Here is a 23,364-nt window from a genome sequence, read left to right on the forward strand (position 1 = left end):
GGGGCCCTTTTCTGCACGGTCTCAGGTGGTCCGGGTTAAATCCCTGGGCGGTGGTGTGCATGGGGACCTGACCGCCCAGGCCCTTACAGCACGTCCTAACCACCACCACAGACTGGTGCAGAGCCCCTGGCCCAGGGCTCGAGGCTGGCAGACAGGGCAGGGGGCCGCTTGAGGCCGTGGGTCGAGGCTGTGGGGCTCCCTCTGCCCTGTCTCAGCCCCCGTGGCTGCTGGCTGTGTGAGCACTTTCTCCAGGGAGACCCCACAGGGTGGCCGAGTCCCCTCATCCCCACTGACCCCCAGCTCTGGCCTGCCCCCCGCAGCGCGGGCCGGGAATGACCACACTTCCCACACCAGAGCGGAACTCCAAGTGCTCAAGAGCCTTTAATTCATGGCCTGGAGGCGGGGAGGTCGGGAGAAGACAGCGCTCGCTGCATGGCGCGGAAAACGGGGGTGGTGGGGTTTTGTTGTCTTGTGGGGTCCTGCACTGACCCCGGCGGTGGCTTCTGCTGCCACCCAGACTCACAGGCCGTGGCCAACGCGCGGCCCCTCACGCTCTTTACAATATAAATAGCAGTCACACGCGGTGCAGGCCGCCCTGCGGGTGTCCTGGCTGCCCCTCCCCCCAGGACCCCACAGCACTGCCCCCCGCCCCCTGCAGGTCCTTCCAAGGTGGAGGCTTGGCAGAGGGGTGCTGAGGGGTGCAGGCTGCTGGCCTGTGGAAAAGCTGGGGTCCCTCCTGTCTCTGCTCAGTCACACTTCCTGTGTGGCAGGGGACACGAGCGGGGTGGGGGTCCCAGGAAGCCCCTCTGTCCACAAGGCAGGTCAAGCAGGGTGCCGGGGGCCCCGTGTGTCATCTGTGCCTGAGCAGATGGACGTGGGCCACCTCCAGGCCCTGGCTGCTGAGCCCTCCCTGCCCCGCGTCCCGCGCCCTTGGCTGGGATGACGGCCGGGGCAGTGGCCTGGGCCGCAGGCGCGCAGGCTCCGCTGTCCAGGACATGGACACTGGGGACCCCAGAGAGCCCGGCCACCCCCTGCCGCCTGGGCCACGAGCGCACGAGCCACGCTCCAGGCCAGCTCCGGCTCTGGTTCCAGCTCCGGCTCCAGCTCCGCCCCGTGTCCCTGAGCTGCGGCGCCAGCCCTGCCCGCTCAGTGGACGCGAAGATGAGAAACCCCAGGAACTGGTGGCAGGCTGAGGACGACCGCTGGTGTTGCTGGTTGCTGTTGAAGCCACCAGTCTGGAACACTGCTCTGGGTTTCTCCGCGGCTCCTTTCCTGGCGCGGGGAGGGGGGCTCACAGGCGGGCGCGGCCCCGGGCTGCTCGCCGCAGCCCTAGCACCTTTTGGAGAAGAACAGGGCACAGGGCGGAGGCCATGGCACTGTCCGGCCACCGCGGAGCCCTGGCCCTGCTCCCTGAGTCCAGGCTGCCAAGCCCACATGTCCTGCGGCCCGGGGTCACGGGCAGGGAGTGGCGCAGGGCAGGAGTTCACAGCAAGCAGACGCCCCGGCCACCCGCGCGGCCCGCTGCGCCCAGCCAGCGTGGCAGCAGGGCTGTCCTAGAAGGGGGCCCCCGGCCGGCCCTGCGCCTGCAGGAGGCTCTCCATGAAGGCCAGGTAGTCTGGGCTGTGCCTCGAGTCCTCCGCGGGCGTGAGTGGGGCGCCCACCCGTGGGCGCTTCGCAGCCTTCACCTCTTCTCCTGAGAAGCCGGGCTCCTGTGGCGCCCCGGTGCTGAGAGACTGCAGGGGAGCAGATAGTGGTTAGTGGCCGCCAGGCCTGACCCGACTGCTGGCCAGCCCTGCCTCTCACGGAACCCCGACCCCCAAGCGGGCCCTGTCCTCCCACCACCCCCAGGAGGGCTGCGGGGGACCCTGGCGGCCCACAGCCGGCTGGCCGATGGCTCCCAGGCAGCTTCTTCTCCCTCAGCCACTGCCACAGGCCAGGGTCAGTGGGAAACACAAAGAAAACCTACAGCAGACATGGACAGCATGGGCCTCCAGCCGGCTCAGCCCGGCTGCTCTCCCTTGCTGAGTGGAGCCCGGCCCTGCCCCAGTGCCACACAGGCCCGAGTGGGGCCGGGGGCCGTCGGGGGGACAGGCAGCGCCCCTGCCACTCACCAGCCGGGACCGCACCCTCTTGGGGAGCTCCTCCTCCAGCGTGAAGACGTCACCGCGCCTCACTGTCAGCTGGGACCCGTCCTCAAACTCCACCTGTGGATGAGGCACTAGTGAGGGTTGAGTGGCCGCTGGCAGGACCAGCTGCCCCCGTGTTGCGGGTGGCGGAGAACAAGGCTGCCCAAAGCCACGCGGGAGGCCAGGGAGGCTGGGCTGGGCCCCACATGGGTGGCAGGTGCTAGTGCTTTTCCCTAAAGTCCCAGCTGCAGGGTGAGGGACACAGCTGGGCCAGGCAGAGGGACTGTGGGGCAGAGCTGTGGGACCCTTGTGGGAAGGCACAAGACAGGGCTCCAAGGCTCTGGCATTCTTGGGGTCCACTTGCAGACCCCTTCCTTCTTAGAGCATCAGGCAGGTGAGGTGCAGCCTCCTGCCACCCCCCTTCCCATCCAGGATGGATGGCAAGGAGGCACAGGCCCTGGGATCCTGCAGGGCACTGGGCCTGGCCGGGGAGGGTGGCACATGATCCTGAGGACCCGCTCCACCCACAGGCCTCACCTCTCACACCTCACACCCAGGTGCACACAGACAAGTGTGTGTCACTCACCAAGTCTGGGTGCACAGAGCTGGCAGCCCAGCGTCTGAGGGCCTCGTGGGGCAGGGCAAAGGCCATACCCTGTCCAGAACCCACCTGGGTGGTCTCTGTCCCCCACTTGTGGCTCACGAGTGCAGAGGGGACACATGGGCCTGGTAGCACAGGCCTGGCACCGCACTTGCACTTTTCACGGGCCAGGGGCCGGGCTTGCTGAGAATGTTCTGAATGGTGGGGAAAGGCCCTTGCTGTCCCCAGATCTGTGCTGCAACTGGCTGAGCCCCGGCACACCGGCACGGTGCTCCACCATGTGGAAGATGCCGGCAGCCCTGGGCCTGTCCCTCTGGGACCACGCTAGCCCCTCGAGAGACCATGCCAGCCACCTCGTCCCCTTCCACTCCTACCACCAGTGGTCCTTTCCAACTACCCACTCATGCTGACCTCCCAGCCTCTGTGTGGGCTGGCCCAAGCCAGCACTGGACACCATGTCCTGTCTGGGCAGCTTCTGCCCACTGTGCTTCCTGGAAACGAGAGCGTCCGTCCCTCGTGGCACCTCTGCTGGCATTTCCTGAGGTGAGTCCCAGGGGGTCCCCCACCCTGCCCGCCTCTTGATCTGGCCCCACCTCACTGAGGGGCTGGGCTGGACACCCCACACACCAGCCCCGCTCGCTGAGCCACAGCCGTGCCCAGGGAGCTTTGGGTCCCAGGTTTCTGGGCCCACTGGGAGGCCTGTGGGCATGAGAATGTCCAATTTGGTCCATGGCAGGGTCCTGCCTCCCTGCAGGGGACACCATTTAGGTGTGGGCTGGTCACACAGGTCCCAACCAGAAGAGAGGCCAGCACTTTACCATGCAGGCCCCACAGCTCTGTGCCTGTCCCCAAGGGCTCAGAGAACAGGGTCTCAAACCCTGCAGACCGGAGCCATGTGGTCCCTTTCAGTGACTTAGACCACAGACCCCACCCTTCCTGCTCCCCTCTTCCCATGGCTATGCTGGGCCATAGGGCCCATAGCCACTGGAGGACACCTCTCAGTGGCAGCCTGGGACAGCTGCTGGGACGGTCACACTCAAGTGTGCAAGGCAGCCGCAGGAACTTGTGTGTGACCACTGCTCACTCGGTACAGAGGGGGCCCTGAAGTCACACACCTGAATGCGCCATGGAGGAGGACTCCGTCATCTTGGACACTCAAATTGGTTCAAGTGGGTGGTGGTGATGGTGGTAGAGCACGTTGACCTCATCCCCCAAACCACCCAACCAGCCAGGCAAGAGAGCAATGGCACAGTGGCCATCGGTGAGCCCCACCGTGCACCTGACTGACCTGGTAGATGTGACTGGTGGCAGAGGAGATGAATTTGGCCTTGTAGATGTTGCCATCTGTCCACCGCAGCTCCACAACCTCGCCCTCCGGGGGTGGCCCCAGCCGGGCACAGTCTCTGCTCTGGGGACCGCAGGGCACGCAAAGGGTGAGGAGGGCACTGTGAGGGCCAGGCCCCACCAGTGAGGGGGGCAGGGGTCCTGGGGCAAGGGTTCTTGGGGCAGGGGACCTCGGAGCAGGGGTTCTGGGGCAGGGGTCCTGGGGCAGCAGGGGTTCTGGGGCAGGGGACCTCAGGGCAGGGGTCCTGGGGGAGCAGGGGTCCTCAGTGCAGGCCATAGGTGCCCTGGAAGCACGTATCCTTGGGGCAGGCCTTGGCTCCCCACACACTGGCTGAGTGTGCAGCCCCTGGTGGGGCCTAGAGGCTCACCGTGATGTTCTCGGGGTACAGGTTGTCGCTGTAGGACCCATCCTCGAAGTTCACCTCGTAGAAGGTCTGCGAGCTGGAGCCGATCACGCGGCAGCGATAGTAGAGTCCGTTGCGGTTCTTGGTTATGACCACCTGGCCCAGTGATACGGCCCTCTGGAGCTGTGCCTGCAGGCGGGGCAGCAGCAGCGGTCATCCCAGGTGGGCAGGAGAAAGGAGGGGCAGGTGCAGGGCCAGCCTGGGGCACAGGTGTGGGTGCTGCATGGGGTGGGGCGGGGAGGGTAGGGCAGGGCGGGCGGGGCAGGGAGGGCAGGGCAGGAGGGAGGTCACTCACAGCATGCCCAGGGGAAGTATGCTTGAGGCAGGTGATGGAAACCACATAGGGCCAGTCATCGGGCTCCATGAGGACGCCGGCCGCGTGGGCGCACGTGGCGTGGAAGGAGGTGGAGCAGTGCTCATAGGAGCACTGGATGCAGGCGCCCGACACCTTCTTCATGCGCTTCCGGCAGTACACACACTTCTGTGGGCAAGGCATGGAATGGGGTCCCATGCCCCCTACCCGGGGGCAGGAGCCCCTCTGCCCCATCCCCGACAGGTGGAGGGACATTCCCCTAAACGGCCCAGCCTTGGGTGGGCACTTTGGGGAGGGCCTTGTGTGAGGAGGGGTCCCCACCAGCTGAGAGCCCGCACCCCAACCCTGAGTAGACTAAAGGGCCAGCCTCTGTGCACAGGAAGCTGCGGGAGCACAGCGACCCGCCCGCCCCAGGTACCCTGCCACCCAGGGGAAGACCTCCGGAACGGGACTCTAGGAGAAGCAGGCACAGAAGGCCGTCCTTCCCATGTGCACTCCATCAAAAGGAAAGATCCAGAACACGTGGGTCCAGACAAGAAGTGGACTCCAGGGGGCTGCAGGCTGGGAGGGGCAGAAGACTGCTCCTGGGAATGGTTGTTTCTTTTTGTCAGTGGTGGGGCTTGAACGTGGGGCCTGGGTGCTGTCCCTGAGCTTTTTTGCTCAAAGCTGGTGCTCTACCATGTGAGCTACAGCGCCACTTTCAACTTTTTGGTCATTGACTGGAGGCAAGAGTCTCAGACTTTCCTGCCCAGGCTGGCTTTGAACTTCAGTCCTCAGATCTCAGCCTCCTGACTTGCCACTGGCACTTGGTGGGGATGGGTTTCTTATTGGAATGATGGAATGTTCTGGAAGTAGACAACGGTGATGGCTGCACAATCTGAATATACTACAAACCACAGAAGCCTGCTTTTGAAAAGGCCAGGAGGAAGAACACCTCTGCTTTAATAAAAGCCCCCAGGGCATTGGTAAGCAAGGCCTTTGCCACTCTGCAAACCATTCTGGAAGGGCAGATACACACCACAGTGCCATGGATCGATGGTGACCAGATCTCACCATTAAACCATCAATACCCAATTTCCCACCGTCAGGGCAGCCGCCTATCCCTGCGTGCAGGGCTGACCCGGGCTGTGAGGAGGCCCAGGAGAATATCCAGTGGCTGCACCCACACCCAGCACCAGTCACTTGGACCCAAGGGCAGTGCTTGTTCTGTCGGCTAGGGGGCCCACAGGACCCTGAAATGCTGGAGCTGCCCACACCCACCCTGCACCAAGCCAGGCCTGCCCCCAGGCCTGAGATGTGGACAGCCCTTGCCAGCAGAAGCCTGACCACAGCCCTGGACCTGCTGTGGGCCCTGTCACCTGCTGCTCCAGCTAGTCTGCCAGCCTGAGCCTCCGAGGATCCCACAAGCCACTGGGGCCAGCCTGCCTGGGGCGCACACTGCGCCTGCCCCATGAGGGCCAGGTCCCCATGCCCGGGGCTCCTTCACCGGAGCCCATGGCTCGCAGTCCTAGAGCTGCAGCCAGAGTGCCTGCGGGCCTTCAGGAGTTAACGCGTGGCTCGCGCAGCTCCATTAGGCAGTACAAGCGTGCCTGGTGTAAAAGGATTTTTAATTCATTGTTACAAGCACTTGCAATGAAGAGGTTGCTGGCTGGAAATGTCAGATGATCTGCAAAGCTTCGGGGAGGAGGGTTCATCACGGCAGCCTGCTCCAGCACTCCACCTGAATCATGAAGCCTTTCATGCACTGCTGGGGTGTCCCCTGCAGCTACTGGCCCCTCAGCCGCCCGTCCATGCCAGGCAGACTGGCAGCCACCACCACCTAAGGCCCTGGCATTCCTGCCCAGCCTACCAGGTGCACGCACCGCCTTGCCCCCGTGGACTCCTGAAACTGGCACTACCCACTAGGGAGCCCGGCCCCATAGGACACAGCAGGCCACTAAAGTGGCGCCCTGAAGCTGTCCCCTCTACCCCCCTCTCTGGGGGTACATGAGTCCACAGAACTGGCTGCTGCACACCACCTGGGCCCTGCCTGGCGGGGACAGCCCCGAGGCTGGCTGAGTGCCCCTCTCTGGCTGGTGGGGGAGCCCCAAGTGCTTTAGGCACAAGGAGCAAAGCGGCCTGGGACGCAGAGGCCTGGACCACGCATGGCGACCAACAGGCGGCCCCCACCTCTAGGAGGGAAGGCCGAGCACAGAGACAGCCCGAGTTTGCCTGGAGCACTGATGCAGCTGGCCGCCAGGACCACCTGGGGGACTGTAGCTCACAAGAGCTAGGGCGAGCCTTCAAGGCCCCACGCCTGGCAGTGCCGTGGTCCTGAAGGGGCCTCTGTGGGACCAGGGATACACGCCCCAACGGCAAAACCAAAGGACACGGGCACTGAACGCATGTGCACAGACAATGCCAGCGGGAACCTGATGAGATGCTCGACCACTCCAACACAGCAAGCCACTAAGAACATGCAAACCAGAACCAGGGAGACCTCACAGAGCACCGCGTGCTGGTGGGCACTCCACGCGGGCGGTGTGAGTGACAACACCATGAAGGCATCTGAAGAGGCCCATCTGCCCAGCCGCAGAAGCCAGCCCTGGGGCACTCACATGGTGGGGTGCATGGCAGAATTCTTAACAGCTCAGGCGTGGCACCATCCAGGCAGCCACCATGGACGCAAAGACAAGGAACATAAAGTCCACCTGCTCCATGGAATACTATTCAGCCATAAAAAGAGAGGAAATGCTGCCATATTCATATGGCCCTTGGATGAATCCCCAGGACATCCTGAGCGGAACAAGTCAGTCACAGAAATTAGAGCACAGGAAGTCGGCAAACGCTGGGAAGACGGGGACAGGGTAGAGGGTGGCAGTGAAGTGTAGTGGCGGGATGTTCCAGTCACCATGGGAGAGCAGGCCACACACGGTGCTGGCCACCAAGGGTGGGCTGCATCAGCGTTGGCTGAGTGGGTCTCAGAGAACAGCGGGGAGCTGAGTGTGGAGGACCCATGCCTCCCTGCACCCTGTGCGCTGTGGCTTTTATACCTGGTGCCGGAGGGCTTGACACCCCAGAAAGTACGTTTGTGGAGCCATGTGCACCAGGTGCCTGGCTCCCAGTCCCCGGGACATGGGCTCTGGAGGAGGGGTGTGGCAGTGCGGGCTGGGCTGGGGGGGGCCCGGGGGTGAGGAGAGGTCTGGTGGACAGAGGCCACGGGCCTCGGGGCCGTACCAGCTTCCACCGCTGCTCGGGAATGCCGCTGATGTCCACCGGGTTGCGCTCCATCACGTTCAGGAACCGCACCTCGGGCACTGCGATAGCGCAGATCACGTGGATCCACCTGAGGGGAGGGCAGCTGTCGGCTTGGTGGGGGCTGAGGAACCTGGGATCCAGTGGTGCCCCCCCACCCAGCCCCCCAGGCCCTCCCCGGTGGCAGGCGCACCTGTGCTCAGTGGTGGTCTGCAGCGCTCCTCCCCGGAGGTTGCACAGGCAGCATTCCTGCGGGCCAGAGGGGGTGATGCAGGGCCACTCCTCCACCTCCCTGCAGCTCCCCCTCACCCCAGGGCCACCCACCCCATGGAGGGACATGGAGGACACGGGCCCAGGTCAATCCCTTGGTTTAGACCGGGGGCAGCCCGGGGCGAGTTACCGCGGTCCAGGCATGGGCTGCACACCGGGAGCACGTCCAGCCTTCCTTGGCCAGCTCCGGCCGGACGCCGTAGCAACCTGGAAGACAGCAGGCGCTGAGGCCTGGGCTGCACCTGCCTTGGGCTGCCCAGTGAGTGGGCTGGGCCTTCAGCGCAGCAGCTAGTGGTCTGCACATAGCCGTAGCGACACCAGGGCCCTGGGCAGCCCAACCCTCAGCCTGGGGTACCCTCAGCACCTCTGAGTCTCCACTGGGCCAGCAGGAGGGCCCCAGCAGGGCTGCCACTAACTGGGGGTGTCTCCCTCCCAGCCAGCAGAACAGGCTGTGCTGAAGCAGGGGCTCTGCCATGACAGGGGGCCAGGTCATCTGCTGTGACCACCAGAAAGCCTGGCGGGGGGGGGGGTCCCCAGCATCTCCTCAGCCCATGCCCCCCCACCCCGCTAGGGCGCAGGCCACTCACTGGCGTGGACCTGCAGGCAGCACTTGGCGCAGGCGATGAGCGGGCTGGTGCCGTCCTCGCCCACGTAGGAGTTGGCGGGCAGCGGCTCGGTGTTCCCCCCGCTGGACGTGAAGCACATTTCTGGGATGAGCGGCCGAGTCCGCTGGCCGCTCCTGGAAGGGGGCGGGGCGGAGGTGCCCTCCCTGAGGGGGCCCGGGGCCGCCTCCTTCTCTGTCTGTACGGACTGAGGGAGGAGGGCGCCATCAGCAGGGACAGCCCACTCTCAGGGCTCTGCCCGGCTCCAGGTCCTGTTAAGCCCCCTGTTCCCTTTCTGGCCCTGCCCTCTCGGGGTCCTCACCCTAGCCCCTTGCAGGCCCTGCTCTGCGCTCTGCTGGGCAGGGGTGGTTAACTAGTCCAGAGGTGCCAGGCAGCAACTGGGACTAGGAGTCATGGCTGACCTGGATCCCGAGCACAGGCTCCCGGCAGCCTCTCTGCGGCATAGAGGCCACACTGTGCGGAGAAGGTGTGTAGAAAGCATGTCTTCTTTGTCTTGCTGGTGCCTGCTCAGGGTGGGGGTATGTGTGGCAGCCCTAAGTGGCATGTGCCCGGGAAAGTGCCCCCACAGGAAGGGTGCCTTCCTGGGCTTTCAGTCCCCGAAAAGGTTGCAGGTGGTGAGCCCAGTGCTTTGGGTGCTGCCCTTCCTGGCAGACCAAGGTGGCCTTTGCCCTGATGCGGCTGCCTCTCTGGCCCCGGGGGGCTGTGCTGCCTCCCGCCCCTTGCCTTGTTCCCACTGGCCCTGCTCTCAGCTTGGGGGTGAGGCGAGTGGGCAGGGTGTGCAGGAAGCAGCTCTGAACATGGCCATGCTCACACGCACACATCATGTGCCCTCAGAGCACCAGGGACACGTTCATGGCCTGGGGGCAGGGCAGGGGTGCCTCACCTGGCTGTAGGGGTAGAAGAGGGCGCAGATGGCACAGTAGGGCTCAGTGAGGGCAGCCGCCGCGTTGAACCTGCGCTCGGCCTGGAAGCTGGCGGCCTTGCTCTCCCACTGCAGCGACAGCAGGGACCGCAGCGCCTCCGGGTCGCTCATGTCCTCCTCGCCCGAGAATGGGGATGCTTCTAGAGAGACAGGCGGGGTGGAGAGTGTGTGAGCCCAGAGCAGGCTGGGGCAGGCAGCGGTCCGTCAGGCTGCCAGGGATGGGCCAGCCTGGGACCTGGGAGCCCATTGCTGGCTGGCATCTCCCCGCCCCCCAACCTGGGCCCCACCCCTACTGTGTATACTGGCCCCTCTGGCACAGCTGCCGAGGTGCGGGACCCACACTGCCTGGCAGTGTGCGGGTGCCCGTGGCCTATAGAGCCCCTGCCCCTCTGCTCCTCACTGCGTGGGCACAGAGCCCGAGCCTGCCAGAGCTGCCAGCATGTCCTGGGGGCTCAGGGAGGACAGAGCCTCACCCTGGCCCCAGAGTGTCTGAAGACAGACTGGCACTGCGGGCTGCCTGGACCAATGCACATGGGCCCTGAAGGACGCTTCCCCTGGAAGGTGCCTGGACACCAGGCAGCCGTGAGACTGTAGCCCTGCAGCCCTTGGGCACTGGGGCTCTAGCCCTCCTGGCAAAGCCCAACCCTGGCCCTGGCCTACACAGATGCCCAGTGCTGGATGGCACTGGATGCAGGCCCTTGAGTACACAGTGGAGCTCCAAGTGTGCTCTTGAGGCCGAGGGAGGGAGGGGTAGGGAGCCAGGCTGCCCCAGAGCCCAGGCCACCCCAGAGCCCAGGCTGCAGGAGCTGGGATAGTGGGGGAGTGTCTGGGGGGCTGCGTCTGAGGAGAGGTGGAAGTCCTGCCAGCCCAGAGCCAGCCTGGGCCCCTGACAACACCATCAACCCCACACAGCCAGGCCCCAGCTCCCTGGCTCTTCCCGACAGACCCCTTGAGGGCTGGCTGTCCCCGCATGGCTGGAGTCCCACAGGGTGGCAGCACCTGGGGCATGGTCCCCACTGGCCACATGGTGTTTCAGACCTTGGGGGCAGCAGAGCAGGACTGGGTGGGAGGTGAGGCAGTATTGGGGACAGCTGCGCCTTTAAGGGGGGACAGTCCACTTAGCCCATCCCTCCCACCTTTCCGGCTTCAACCGGAAGAGAAGGCCCCGCCCCTGGGGGCGAGCACGTGTCTAATGGCGGGGAACCCAGAAACCTAGTCCTTGGGGGGCTGTGGTCTCTGCCCATAGAGGAAGTCCCATGATATCACCTAAGGGACAGTCCTTTTAGCCAACCAGTAGCCCCTCTCCTGTGCCCGCCTTTGGGGGTATAAATTGTTGGCTCCTCCTTTGAATAAACCAGAACGCCCTGAGGCTTTCTCCAGGTGTCTGTGTCTTCCTTGAGATGGGGAAGGGACAGGGGTCTCGCATCCACACGCGAACTGAGGCTACTTGGGGTCCCCGCTTCTGCGATTAATCCCTACTGGCCAGGGGACGTGAGAGAGCGAGAAAGGACCACCCACAGAAGAGGCAGACAAGCCCAGGACCCCCCCCCACACGTGGATTGGGGGGGGGGGTAGAGCAAAGCCTGGCAAGGCAGGGCCCGTGGGGGGCCTAAGGGGAAGCTGGTGGCACTTCCCAGGGCCAGGGCTGCTGCTGGAGCCCCATGGGGAAGGCACAGGGAGGCTGGAGAGTGCCTGTGGGCCCTGGGTGGGCCGGGGATGGCTGCTGATGTTGGTGGGTACAGCAAGGGCAGAGGAGGAAGGGGTGGGGGTCACTGGGGGTCCCAGGTTCCCATGGAGTGTGCAGCAGCAGCTGCGCTCACAGGAGCCGCAGTGTCAGGCCAGCAACATCAGCCACTCACCACAGGTGTGTGTGCATGCATGCAGGGGGCGGGGAGGGGACTGTGCTCACCCTCGTCACTTGAGGCCTCCTGCTTCACCACTGACAGAGGGGACCTCGTGGGCGGCCTGCCCAGCGGGTGGCGTCGGCTCTTCTTGATTTCCATTTTTAACTTGGAAAAGGTGGAGGGAACCTGGAACAGGGCATTGCCAGTCAGGCCTGGCTCTCGCCCTGGGGGACCCCAGCCCAAGGGAGGCTCTGCACGAGCACCAGCCACCCACCTGCGCCTCACTGGCCAGGGCTTTGGTCTCCTCGTCAGGCCCCGTCAGCTCCATGGGCGCGGCCTGCGGGCTGAGCCCAAGGTCCCTGTCCGGCGGGGTGGCGCTGGCCCGGGGCACCACATAGAGCATGGGGATGATGGGCCGAGGCTTGTCCTGCTCCTCCCCAGGGACCTCCGGCGGCACCACATTGAGGGGCACAGGCGAGGGGCCCTCCTCGGCAGCCACAGGCCCTGGTGCCAGCACTGAGGGCTCTGGTGGTGGTGGCATCCGAAGGGCCTCCTCGGTGGGGATCGGGGTTGGCAGGGCTGGGGGCAGCTGTGACAGGGGTGGGGACGAGAGGGGGCCGTAGCTCTTCTTTTTCCGCTCGCTCTTAGCCTTTGTGGAACGTAGCTTGCCCCTCCCGTCCTCTGCAGGAGAGAGAAGAGGCCGGTCAGGGCCCACGAGGCACAAGGAGGGTCGTGAGGACCCCATACCCCCCCCCCCCCCAACCCCTGAGGTCTCTCCAAGCCCTGGGAAGGGAGCACTCATTCCTGGCTCCCACTGGGGCCTGGGCACAGGCAAACAAGGGGCAGTGGCTCCCGTGAGAAGCCAGGCCTGTGCCAGCTCCCAACCTCAGGGGAGCCTGGGACCCGATCACGGAGGAGGATGCAGGGAGAGGCCTCCCGGCGCTCCATGGCCTGGCCAGTGCCGCCTGGTGGGCTGCGGGGAAGCTGCGCTGCGGCGCCTGTGCCACGTCTTCCCAGGAGTGTGATGGAAGAGATGCCCTGATCCTGACCTCAGAGCCTGTGCCCTGCCACCTCCCAGGGCAATGGGGTCATCCTGGATCACCCAGGGCCATGGCCACCATCGCGCCCTCCCAAGAGGAGGCAGAGTGGCGTCCAGAGTGGGGCAGGCTGACATGGGTCCCCACGCAGGACCAGCCTGGCCGCACTTGATCTACACTTCTGCCATCTAGGCCGTGAGGTGAATCTCTGTTGCCTGAAGCCATTGCTTGCCATATTGCAGAGGCCGCTGCGATGTGGCCGAGCATGAAGCCCCGCCCTCGGGGGACGTGGGCCTGGCAGCCCCTGTGCTGTCATGTCTCCTGAGGATGTACTCGGCCCTGCCCCTGTGTTGGGGTTCAGCTTTGGCCTTGAGGGGAAAGGGCAATGGAGAGCGCTCCCAAGACGCCGCCCTTCCCCCAGCCCTGGGGGAATGCGGAAGCAGGCCACAATTCTCTGGGTCCGGAACCAGAAGAACTGGCTTTGCAACCAGCCCCCCAACTTTCTCGCCAGCCCATGTGCTCCCCATTCTCGCAGGCTTTCCCCCTGGGGTGGTGCTAAGCAAGTGACGTTAGCTCATGAGGGGGTCCTATGACAAGCTCGCCAGCCTATCGCCAGCTCTCTGATCGATCACCCCTTCTCTCGTCGCCCCCTACTATATCAGCTGCTAGCCCTTATTAAATCAGATTTGCTCTTGAAGTGTCTCTGAGATCCGCCTGGCTTTCTTCACGGGTAAGGAGGGAAGTAAAGCGATCTCGTACGGCCGCGTGCACCTGAGGTCTTTCCTGAGCCCCCCACTCCACTCTGGCCTTACCTGAGGGTCAGGTGACCAGGGGAGAGGGTGAGAAAGGGAGCGATTAGAGTAGAGCCTGACCCCCCGCACCAGGGGAGGCAACCCGAGCCCGGCACCCCTGTCTCCGGTTTCTAGGGGCTTCAGGACAGCAGATATAGAGGGTTGGGGGCTCTGAACTTAGCCTGATTGGTGACTTGCCCATGATTAAGGTTCAGAGGCCAGGGGACATGTAGTCCTGGTCAGGGCCCACACCAACCAGTGACAACCTGGTGCTCAGCCAGGAGCCCTGGCACCCACAGCCACTGAGGCTGTAAGCGCAGGTGCCCTCGGCGACCCAGGCTCCCACAGACCCTGCAGCCCAGGGAAGCCATGCTCCAGTGTTCTGGTAGCTTCCTGGCCCAGGCCGCCCTCTGCGCCCCTAGGGCACCTCAGTGGAGGTGGGGAGAAGAGAGGGAATGCTGTGCCACAGAAGGCAAGTTTGGGCAAACAAAAAAAAAAGTAAAAGTTCGGTTAAGACAGCCATTGTGCCTTTGCTCTCTGAATGGGCAAACTGCAGCGGGCCAGGGGATGGTGCTTGGTCTAGCCTGAGCCAGCAGCCATGGAACGTGCTGGCGGGGAGGGGGTGCACAAGCAGGGTATGAGGCACCCTTCCTAATTCCAGGGGCCCGCCGACACCTTCGCCTTACACAACACAGACATGCTGCCGCCAGAGCGCCTCTGACAGAACCAGAGGTCCCCATCCCCTCCACCCATCCCCCAGAGTCCCTGAGGCAGAGGCCAAGGCCTGGCCTCCCCGTGTGGCTTTCCCACAGATCCCACACCGGGAGGCCAGTGCTGCTTCTGGTATGGCCCACACCACCAGGTGGCCACACAGCTAGCGCCCACCTTGTAGGGACCTGGCCCCGCGGCCTCTCCAGCCACGGATCCCAGGGGCAACCTCCACGCAGGCACGCATCTGGGTGCCGCCCGTGTGGGGCACAGAGGGACCTCTGCTGTCCACAGCCACACCCCACAGCTGGGCCTGGCAGTCCCTGTGCCCAGTCTGTGTGGCTCTGCTGCTGAGGCCTGGGAGGTCTACCAGCTTTGTCAGCAGGAACACTCCCTCCATGACACCCCAGGGGAGGGTCCTCGCTCACACCAGCACAGCTCCATGTCCTGTCCCTTTCCTATGGTGGACATTCCACTGTCTGCTTGTCGCCATCCCTGAGGCTCTCAGAGGGAGGGCCAATTCAAGAGTTTAAACTCAATGGAAAGCCATAGTCCCTTTACTAGCTGGATGGCCAAGGTCAAGGACAAAGGGCTTGGGGCTGGGAATATGGCCTAGTGGCAAGAGTGCTTGCCTCGTATACATGAGGCCCTGGGTTCGATTCCTCAGCACCACATATACAGAAAATGGCCAGAAGTGGCACTGTGGCTCAAGTGGCAGAGTGCTAGCCTTGAGCAAAAAGAAGCCAGGGACAGTGCTCAGGCCCTGAGTTTACAGCCTAGGACTGGCCAAAAAAAAAAAAAGGACAAAGGGCTTGTGGGCCCAAGGTCCTCTCTGTGGGCCTCCCCTGTGCTCGCCTGGCTGTGCACTGTGATCACCTGCCTTCCTCACAGCACGTCTTTATGCCTTTTGTGATAAACAGAGGTCTTTCTGCTAGAGTGATTAATTCTCATCCTTCTGATGTGCACTGGTGAATACAAAAAATTAGCCTAAAGAAACATTTCCAATCTCATGTGGACAAACTCTCAAGGTCTGTCTTAGCACACGGATTTTCAGCCAGGTGGCAAGCAGAGGGGAGGTGGCAGGAGCCTGATCTGGTCCTGGGCACTGCAGGGTCCCCCTAAGGCCAGAGGCAGAGACTGAGAGACCCGCACTGCTCTGCAGAAGAGGGAGAAGCCCCACCCCACCGTAACAAGGCGAGGCAGGCAGGCTGTGTGGTCTCCAGGAGTTGGAGTAGATGTGTGTGGTTTTAAGATGGGACACAAAGGACATGGGGAGGGAGGACGCATCCTGACGTGTTGGGTGGTTCCTGCTCTGGGGACAGGTCTGGACTCCGGTGGCCTGGCTAGCTTGATGTTGAGAGGTGGCATCTAAACAGGCTTAGCAGCCCAAGCACCGGCACCACACCCTGCTGTGCTGAACTGTGATGACAGGAGGTGGCAGGCAGGGGGCAGCCTGCAGGTCAAGTCTATTACAAGAGCGTTAGGTTCTTGTGGGGGTTAATTTTACAGCGTGTGTTTGTGTGTGTGCATGTGTGTGCGTGTGCTGGTCCTGGGGATTGAACTCAGGACTTGGGCACTGTCTCTGAACTTTTTTGCTCAAGGCTGGTGCTGTACTACTTGAGCTACAGCTCCCTTTCTGCTTTTTAGTGGTTCACTGGAGAGAAGAAGGTTGGAGGTGTGACTCAGGTGGTACAACATCAGCCTGTGCGGAAAAGCATCACATAGCAAGTTTGAGTCCCTGTCTCTGACCAAAAAAAAACAAAAGTCTCACAGACTTTCCTGCTTGGTTGGCTTTGAACCTCAATTCTCAGATCTCAGGCTCCTGAGGAGCTAGGATCACAGGCGTGAGACACTGGCATCTGGCTACTATTTTTGTGAAGATGATGCCTTCTTTGAATGGCTTGTGGCTGGAAACTGCAATTCTGCTTCTGCGTTTTGAGCTTATGACATAGTGGCCCTTACTTGCACAGTTCTACCTGCGAGCCCACTGTTGGTGGCTGCACTTCTCACCCTGGCATGCGCCCTGCACCTCTGGCCAGGAGACCAGGTGAGCGCAGGACAGTCAGGTCCTCATGTTCTGGTCCCTCTGCCCACCTCCCCTGGAGTCTCATCCCCACAGGGAGGCCAGGGCAGAAGGGCAGCCTGTGCTGTGCCGTGCCTCCGCCTGCACCCTTCTCAGTGTCCCACCATCAGGAGCTCCAGGACAGCTCAAGGCTGTCTCAGGACACATGGTGGTCAGGAAGGGGCCTAGCCAGGACTGACCTTCTGCACCCTCGGCTTCGCGGGCCTGGCTCTGTGGTGCTGGCGGTGGCTCTTCCTCCTCCTCCTCTGGGTCAGCCTCGGGCACGGCCTCCTCCAGGGCTGCACCAGCCGGCCCCTCTCCCGGGGACTTGGGGTCCTCAGGCTTGGCCTTCCTGGGCTGGCTGCGTTTCCGATGGGACCTGGGGGAGAAGAAGAGTCAGACAGGGGTGGTGCAGGTGCCCTGGGTGTGGACCTGGGCCCTCCACTGAGGCTGGGGCTGAGGAGAGGACAGGGTGGTGCGGTGTCAAGCGGGTGGTGATGGCAACTGGAGATGGGTGTGACTGACACTGGACGGGAAGGAGTGGACCCCAGGGGCTCCTGGAGCCTGTGCGGGGTGGGACACACAGGGGGTCAATGGACAATGGCTTGCGTGTGATGCTGGGTGGAGGGCGAGGGAGACACACTTACGCCAGCCCCGGCTTTTTGGTCTGCTCTCTCCTCCTCTCTAGACTGGGTTTCCTCTCCTCCTCAGTCTTTCTCCAGTGTCTGTTTTCTTTCAGACTAATTTGTCTAGAATGTAAATTTTCAGGGGTTTTTGTCTGATACCTCTGCCCAGGCCTCTAGGACACTCCAGGCCTCTCTGCTTGCGACCTGAGCTGGGGCCTCTGGCCCATGCCGGCTCCCTCAATGGCTGCCCTTCCACAGCACTGCACCGGCCCAGCCACATCTGCTCACAGGGTGTGGGATGTGCTGCTATCCTGGGGGGCTACAAGGGGAGGGGGGCCCGGTGAGAGCGCCCCAAGTGAGGCACACTCAGCTACTTTGTAATCGCAGTGCAGGAGGAGTGGGATGTGGCAGCTCGAGCCTGTAACCCTAGCTGCTTGGAAGGTGGAGATGGGGGTGAGGGGGTGACTGGGGTTAGAGGCCAGCTTGAGCAGAAGGAAGTCCTTCATATTCCTCTCCACCAGTGGCTCGTGCAGCGGTGTGCACCTGCCATCCCTGCCGGGGGAAGCACGAGCAGGAGGACTGCAGCCCAGGCCAGCCCAGGCATGAAGTGAAACCCAACTCAAAACAAGCCCCCAATCAGGCTGGGATTCAAGTGAACGAGTACTTGCCTAGCAAGGCTAGGGTCCTCAGCTCAATTCCAAGTACTTCTGAGAAACAGGAGAAGAGTAGAGAAGGGGGCTAAGAGGAAGTCTGTGTACAATAGCACACCCTGCAATTTCAGCTACCTGGGAGACTGAGGCAGGCAGGCAGATCTCAAGTTTGAGGCCAGACTGAACAAAGATATCGAGATCTTGTCTCAAAAATGAAATCAAAAGCTGGGCACTGGTGGCTCACGCCTGTCATCCTAGCTACCCAGAAGGCTGAGATCTGTGAATCATGATTTGAAGCCAGCCCAGGCAGGAAACTCTCCCTGAGACTCTTATCTCCAATTAACATCTCAAAAATTGGAAGTGGAGCTATGGCTCAAAGTGGTAGAGCACCAGGCTTAAGTAAAAGAGCTCAGGGGCAGCACCCAGGCCCTGAGTTCAAGCACCACAACCAGGGGGAAAAAACCAAACAAACCAAAAAGTGCTGGGGTGTGGCTAAAGTGGCAGAGCATGTGCCAGGTACACTGGGGCTCTGGGTCTCGGCCTCAGTGAAGCTAAGGAGGAAGGGTGGCAACGTGGGTGGCCTGAGGATGGGCGCTGTCCTTCTGTCCATGACAGAAGTTTGCTTTTAGACTGACAAGGGGGTGTGGCTACATCAAGGGTGGGTGGGTCCTTATAGCCCATTCTCTCTAGCCTGTCTCCTCCTCAGCAAGGATCCCCCAAACTCTTCAGGAGCCAGACTGGCAGAGCTGTGAGCAATGCCCCTGCTGGCTGGCTCAGCTGGGTCCTTCTCCCTGAATAGAACCTGTCTCCTGAGGCTACACGTCCCCCAGGCAGGGCCCTGGACATCGGCAGCATGAGCCCACCAGATGACCCACGCCCACAGCAGCAAGCAGGTGTGGCATTCAGGGAGGGGTGTGCAGGCAGAGGCATGGCACACGCAGGGCAGGGTGCACACACAGGGCTGGGTGCACGCAGGAAGGCACTGACGGAGGGAAGAGGAGGTGAGGGGACACAGGGCCAGTCCTGGAGCCCTTCTCCAGCCCAGCGCCACCTCTGTGGCAGGGCAGGCAGCTCTGGCTCTCCTCAGGGAGAAGCCCCAAAGCTTTTGGGCCGACCATTGCGGTTCCCCATGTTCACCCTGCCAAACCTAGAGCTGTCTGGGGGCTGCAGGCCAGGCTCCCACGGGCAGATGCCCACCTGGCCAACTCACCTGCCTGTTTCCTGAGCTGCCCTAGCTTGCTGGTCCCGCCATCCCGACTACGCAGGCAACCCTGCAATCCATTTGGGCTTGCACAGTCCTCCTTCAATGGGCCAGGACGCCCTGGTCTCACATCCACACCTCGGAGCACCAGCCTGACCAGATGCTGCCCACGGTGCTCAGGGCCCCCGTGACCTGCACCCACTGGTGTAGCCTCGCTGTCTGTGGGCACTCCTGAGGGCCGCAACCCACAGGGCCCCAACCCACACTTCGCAGGTCGAGGAATGGCTCAGGAATGGCCTCATAGGCCCACAGGTTTGGGGGGGCTCCCAGGTCCCACAGGGCCTACATCTCCTTGCTTTCTCGGCTCCCTGGACCTCCTTATGCTGCCATCTTGTTTGGACCTGACTTCTCTTCAGGACAGGGCACAAATGTGTCAAGCACTCCTCTGACCCCCCTGAGGCCCCAGGGGCAGGGCTCTGGGCCATGTCTGCTGCTCCCTTGGTGGATGTCAGCCTCTCCAGTTGCATGCTTAGTTTGCTTGGTGTCTGCAAGCAACTCCTTCAGCTGTGGCCTACTATGCAGGGTGACACTGCTTTCTGTGATGGCTCTGGGGGCCTCTGTCGCTGCTCCCTGACAAGTGACAGCCCTCCGGGATGCTAGGGTGGGATTGTGACTCCCTTCGTCTCCCCTTGGTTGGATCCACCTTCTCTACCCTGTGGCTTTCAAGGCTTCTGCTCTTATTCCGGTGGAGCACATCCTGCCGTAGCTTTCTGTGAAAGGAGGTGAAGCCTGGAACTCTGCAGCTTGCAAGCAATCTGGGTGATATCCATCTCTGGGAGGAGAAGGCCCCTCCTGTTGGAAGCCTTATTTCTTCGTTGTGGTGTGCGAAGTCTTCTGCCAACAGATCTGTCATTCCTTACAGGACCTGATGGCTCTCTGTGGGACCTCTGGAAATTTCCTGGCCAGTTTTCCACACCCACCACTGCTCTGTACTGCAAACCACTTGGCCTTGAGGTTTCACAGTTCAGCTGATAGTGCTCTACACAGGACTGCGGCTGTATGAGGGGGCATGCTGACTCAAGGTCTTCCACTTCCTGGGGACCCGGATGCAGGATCTGTATGTCGGTGCCATTAGTGAGGGCCCCTCGCTTTCCAGACTTTTCTGTCTTCTCACCTAGGGCCAGCTGTATAACCACTCCTGGCCCCGTCCCGAAGTTCTGGGCCTTTAACTGGGGTCAGATCACTGTGCATGCCTCCCACCAGGCTGAACTGTGCAAAGCAGCAGCAGAAACTCATTCAAGAAGGAAGTGGGTGTCCTGGGGTGTCTAGTTGCTGGTGGTGGAGGGGTGCACTGCGCAGCAGCCTCACGGAGGGCTTCAAGCTCTTCCATTGTGGGTGGTCTACAGCTTCTGGCCACAGTCCTTAGGCCCTGGCCTCCTCTCCCCTGGCTGTCCTTCCTCCCTGCTCTGTTTCCCAAGCAAGAACCTATGTGCTTAAAGAGCACCATCTACCAAAGTGTGTAGGCCCAATGGCTCTTACTTGCTATCATCCTAGCTACTTGGGGGGTCAAGATGGGGAGGATCACAGTTCAAGGCCAGCAGGGGTAAAAAAAAAAAAAGCTCAAGAGTCCCTTCTGAACCAATAGAAGGCAGGGTAGTGCACACTTGTTGTCCCAAGTTTTGTGAGAAGCTAAGTTTTGTGGGAAGATCACAGTTCTAGGCCAGCCTGGGCAGAAAGACTCATTCGTTAAGACCTCATCTCAAAAAAAAAAAAAAAAAAAAAAAAAAAAGCTGGATATGGTGGCGTGTGCCTGTCATGTGGCCATGACCAAGGCAGCTCGGGGTCCAAGTGTATGCACAGAGGAGCAAGCAAGACTCTATTTCAAAAATAATCAGCTCAAAAAAAGGAGGCTGGAGACATGGCTCAAGTAGAAAAGAACCTGTCTACAGCAAGAGCAAGGCTCCAAGTTCAAACATCAGCACCATCAAAAGAGGGGAAAAAGAGAAAAAAAGAACCCTAACTCTTGAGAAAGTGGGCCTGCTGGAGGGGGGAGGAATCCAGTAGCCTCTGTGCATCCCTGGCTCTGGCAGCGTGGGGCAGGCTGGCTGGCAATGCCCAGCAGGGTGGGGTGTCAGCCCAGCTGGGCAGTGGTGGAGCCTGGTGGCAGAAGCAGGGAACAGGCTGGCCTGCTCCCTCCCATGAGTGTGCCCTGGGTGGCCAGGGCTGCTGGGTGGGAGCTGTTTTAGGGGACACTATGTCCAGGTTTTGCTGGTAGCAGGATAGAAGACTCCCACATGGGTGGCTGGTGAGAGTCGGGGAAGCCAGCAGCGGAGCCCCAGGAGGGAGGGTGTGCATCTGGCCATCTGCCTCACTAGAGCGTGAGGCATGGGCCCTCAGAACTATCATGGGAGCCAGAGGAGGCGAGAGGGGATGGCGAGGCAGCAGAGACTCGCAGTCTCAGCAGAGACCATGGCACTGGGGCGGTCATGATGGGTCTCTTTATGCTCAGGGCTCTGGCTGTGTGGACACCTAGGGCTGGCGGTGGCAAAGGCACAGAAGAAGGGCCCCTCTCACCATTTCTTGCTCTAGGGCACTGGCTCCTGGCCAAGGGACTCTGGCTACACCTGGGAATGTGTGTGGCAGTCACAACTGTAGTGCCATTAGCATGGGTGCATGTGTGCCAGGGACACTGCTTATAGCCTTGCAGGGCCCAGGATGTGCCCACAGGCCTCTGGTTAGGGGCCAGAGCTAGATCCCCTGTGCCACCCGAGGCACGGATACTTAGGCTGAGCCCCCTCTGGAGGAGTGCCTGGGCTGAGCCTCCGGCAGGCACAGCTAGGGGCTGGGGATGGCCATGTGGATGGGCACAGGCTGGCAGAGGAAGGACAAATGCCTGCAGGTGGAGGCTTTCAATGTGACTCAGCCGTTGTGCACAAGAGCCCCCCATGACTTAGAAGGAAAAAAGAAAATCAGCCTTGTTTTACATACTGAAGGCTTTAAAGGAAATTACATCCTTGGGAACAGGACTTAATTTGTCATTCAGCCCCACTGCTGATTGTTCCAGCTCCCCAGGATGGCAGAAGTGAGGGCGGGGTGCTCCAGAAAGGAACAGGTTCGTGACTACCAGCCGGGCTGGGGGTGGCGGGCCCTTCCGCTGCTCCTGTGAGGAAGGTTCTGGACAAGGTGAGCGCCAGCTGCCTTGGTGTCTCTAGCTCTTTAGACGGCCTCTAATCCCCAGCACTCCAGCGCTGCAGTGCCTCATATTGGCAATCTGCCGTGCTGACCAGTTAGCCCGAGCCACAATCAATTAACTCTTATGCAAATGGCACGTCCAGGCAGTCCTCACTGGGAGCAGCCACCACCCACAACGCTGCTTTTCATGGGGATGCATGGAGCAAAAAATCAAAGGCCAGGGAACAAAGGGAACTATGAAAGAGCCCACCTGTGAGCTGAGCAGACATGAGAACCACAGAGCTCCATGGCAGGGCCACAGGGCACAGAAAACAGACGGCGAGGCCCTGCACCCTGACTCCCCCCTGACTTGTCAACAGATGGGCAGTAAGCAAGGGTCTACCCCGGTGCCCACGGCTCACAGAGGGGCCAGGGCCCTAGCCCCGCGGGCAGCCCACCAGGTGTGGCTCCCAAAGGAAACACAAGCGTGGTGTGTGGGGCTCCAGGTGATCCTGCCAGGGTCCCACAGTGTCACCCACGGGCACCCTCAGGTGGCCAAAACGCTCCCACCAGAGAGGGCAGCCTCAGGGACTCTGCTGGGTGGCAGGTGTCTGCAGGGGTCAGCAGCCATGAGGATGTGCTTTGGCTCAGAAGGGAAGGAATGAAGAGAGACGAGAAGAGGAAGGGAGAACACGAGTGGGGGTGAGGAGAGACAGTGGTGGGGAGAGGCCGTGCGGGCCACTAACCTGCGGAGGAGCTTGGCCTTCAGGGAGGCACGCGAGGCGCTCCAGGAGCTGAGCTCAGGGCTGCTCAGGGCCGTGGGCCTGGTGTGGTCCAGCACAGTGAGGTCCTTGCCCTGCTTCCACTGCTCGTAGCGCTCGGGCTGTAGGATGCGCACGAAGACGTCCATGGAGATCTTCACCATGTCCTTCCGGCACGTGCACTACACAAGGGAGACAGGTCCTGAGCTTGGCACCTCTGACAGCAGTCTCCCATGGGACCAGGAGTAGGTAGAGGACCCCATCCCATGCCACCCTAAGACAGGATCAGGCATGCAGCTACTTCCCTCTGGGTGACCTGTTGACCACACCCAGCAAATGTTCCAGGCTGACCCAGGGGCCGGGCACCAGAATCGCCATGTCTGTCCCCGCTGCACCTGGAGCCTGTGGCCACTGGGCCAGAAACTCAGCTGCTGTCCGCTAAGTCAAGATGCCTAGGTATATAGAAATGGGGCTGGGCTGCTTCAGAGACATCCTGGGAGGGTCAGCAAGAGAAAAAGGCAGCAGTGCCCAGAAGGTGGAGCGCAGAAGCTGCAGCAGGGGCTCTACAGGAGACCTGGCCACACACAGTATTTGGGGGGGGGGGGGGGGGTTGGGCAGCTATTTTCCTTCTTGGGAGAGGTGGGCCTGGGCAGGGCCCTCAGTGCTCTGGGAGATG

At 61.9% G+C, this 23,364-nt stretch overlaps 1 protein-coding gene across 2 annotated transcripts in view; it reads right to left on the reverse strand.

Annotated features, from left to right (window-relative positions):
* Positions 1-358: 358 nt before the first annotated feature.
* The window catches only part of Kdm4b (lysine demethylase 4B), a 97,286-nt gene continuing 74,280 nt past the window's right edge, over positions 359-23,364 (reverse strand). The window contains exons 10-24 of one of the 2 annotated variants that reach the window (XM_048341924.1): positions 22,674-22,870; positions 16,927-17,028; positions 16,480-16,658; positions 11,956-12,362; positions 11,747-11,867; positions 9,799-9,977; positions 8,880-9,102; positions 8,423-8,499; positions 8,216-8,271; positions 8,005-8,113; positions 4,771-4,956; positions 4,440-4,604; positions 4,016-4,135; positions 2,112-2,204; positions 359-1,733 (exon numbers count right to left, since the gene is read on the reverse strand). In XM_048341924.1, the coding sequence (XP_048197881.1) occupies positions 1,554-1,733; positions 2,112-2,204; positions 4,016-4,135; positions 4,440-4,604; positions 4,771-4,956; positions 8,005-8,113; positions 8,216-8,271; positions 8,423-8,499; positions 8,880-9,102; positions 9,799-9,977; positions 11,747-11,867; positions 11,956-12,362; positions 16,480-16,658; positions 16,927-17,028; positions 22,674-22,870 (2,394 nt within the window). In that variant the 3' untranslated portion in view covers positions 359-1,553. The remainder of the gene's footprint in view (positions 1,734-2,111; positions 2,205-4,015; positions 4,136-4,439; positions 4,605-4,770; positions 4,957-8,004; positions 8,114-8,215; positions 8,272-8,422; positions 8,500-8,879; positions 9,103-9,798; positions 9,978-11,746; positions 11,868-11,955; positions 12,363-16,479; positions 16,659-16,926; positions 17,029-22,673; positions 22,871-23,364) is intronic. The other variant, XM_048341925.1, reaches the window with a different exon arrangement.

This window comes from Perognathus longimembris, chromosome 3 (assembly GCF_023159225.1).
Source record: "Perognathus longimembris pacificus isolate PPM17 chromosome 3, ASM2315922v1, whole genome shotgun sequence".
NCBI lineage: Eukaryota > Metazoa > Chordata > Mammalia > Rodentia > Heteromyidae > Perognathus > Perognathus longimembris.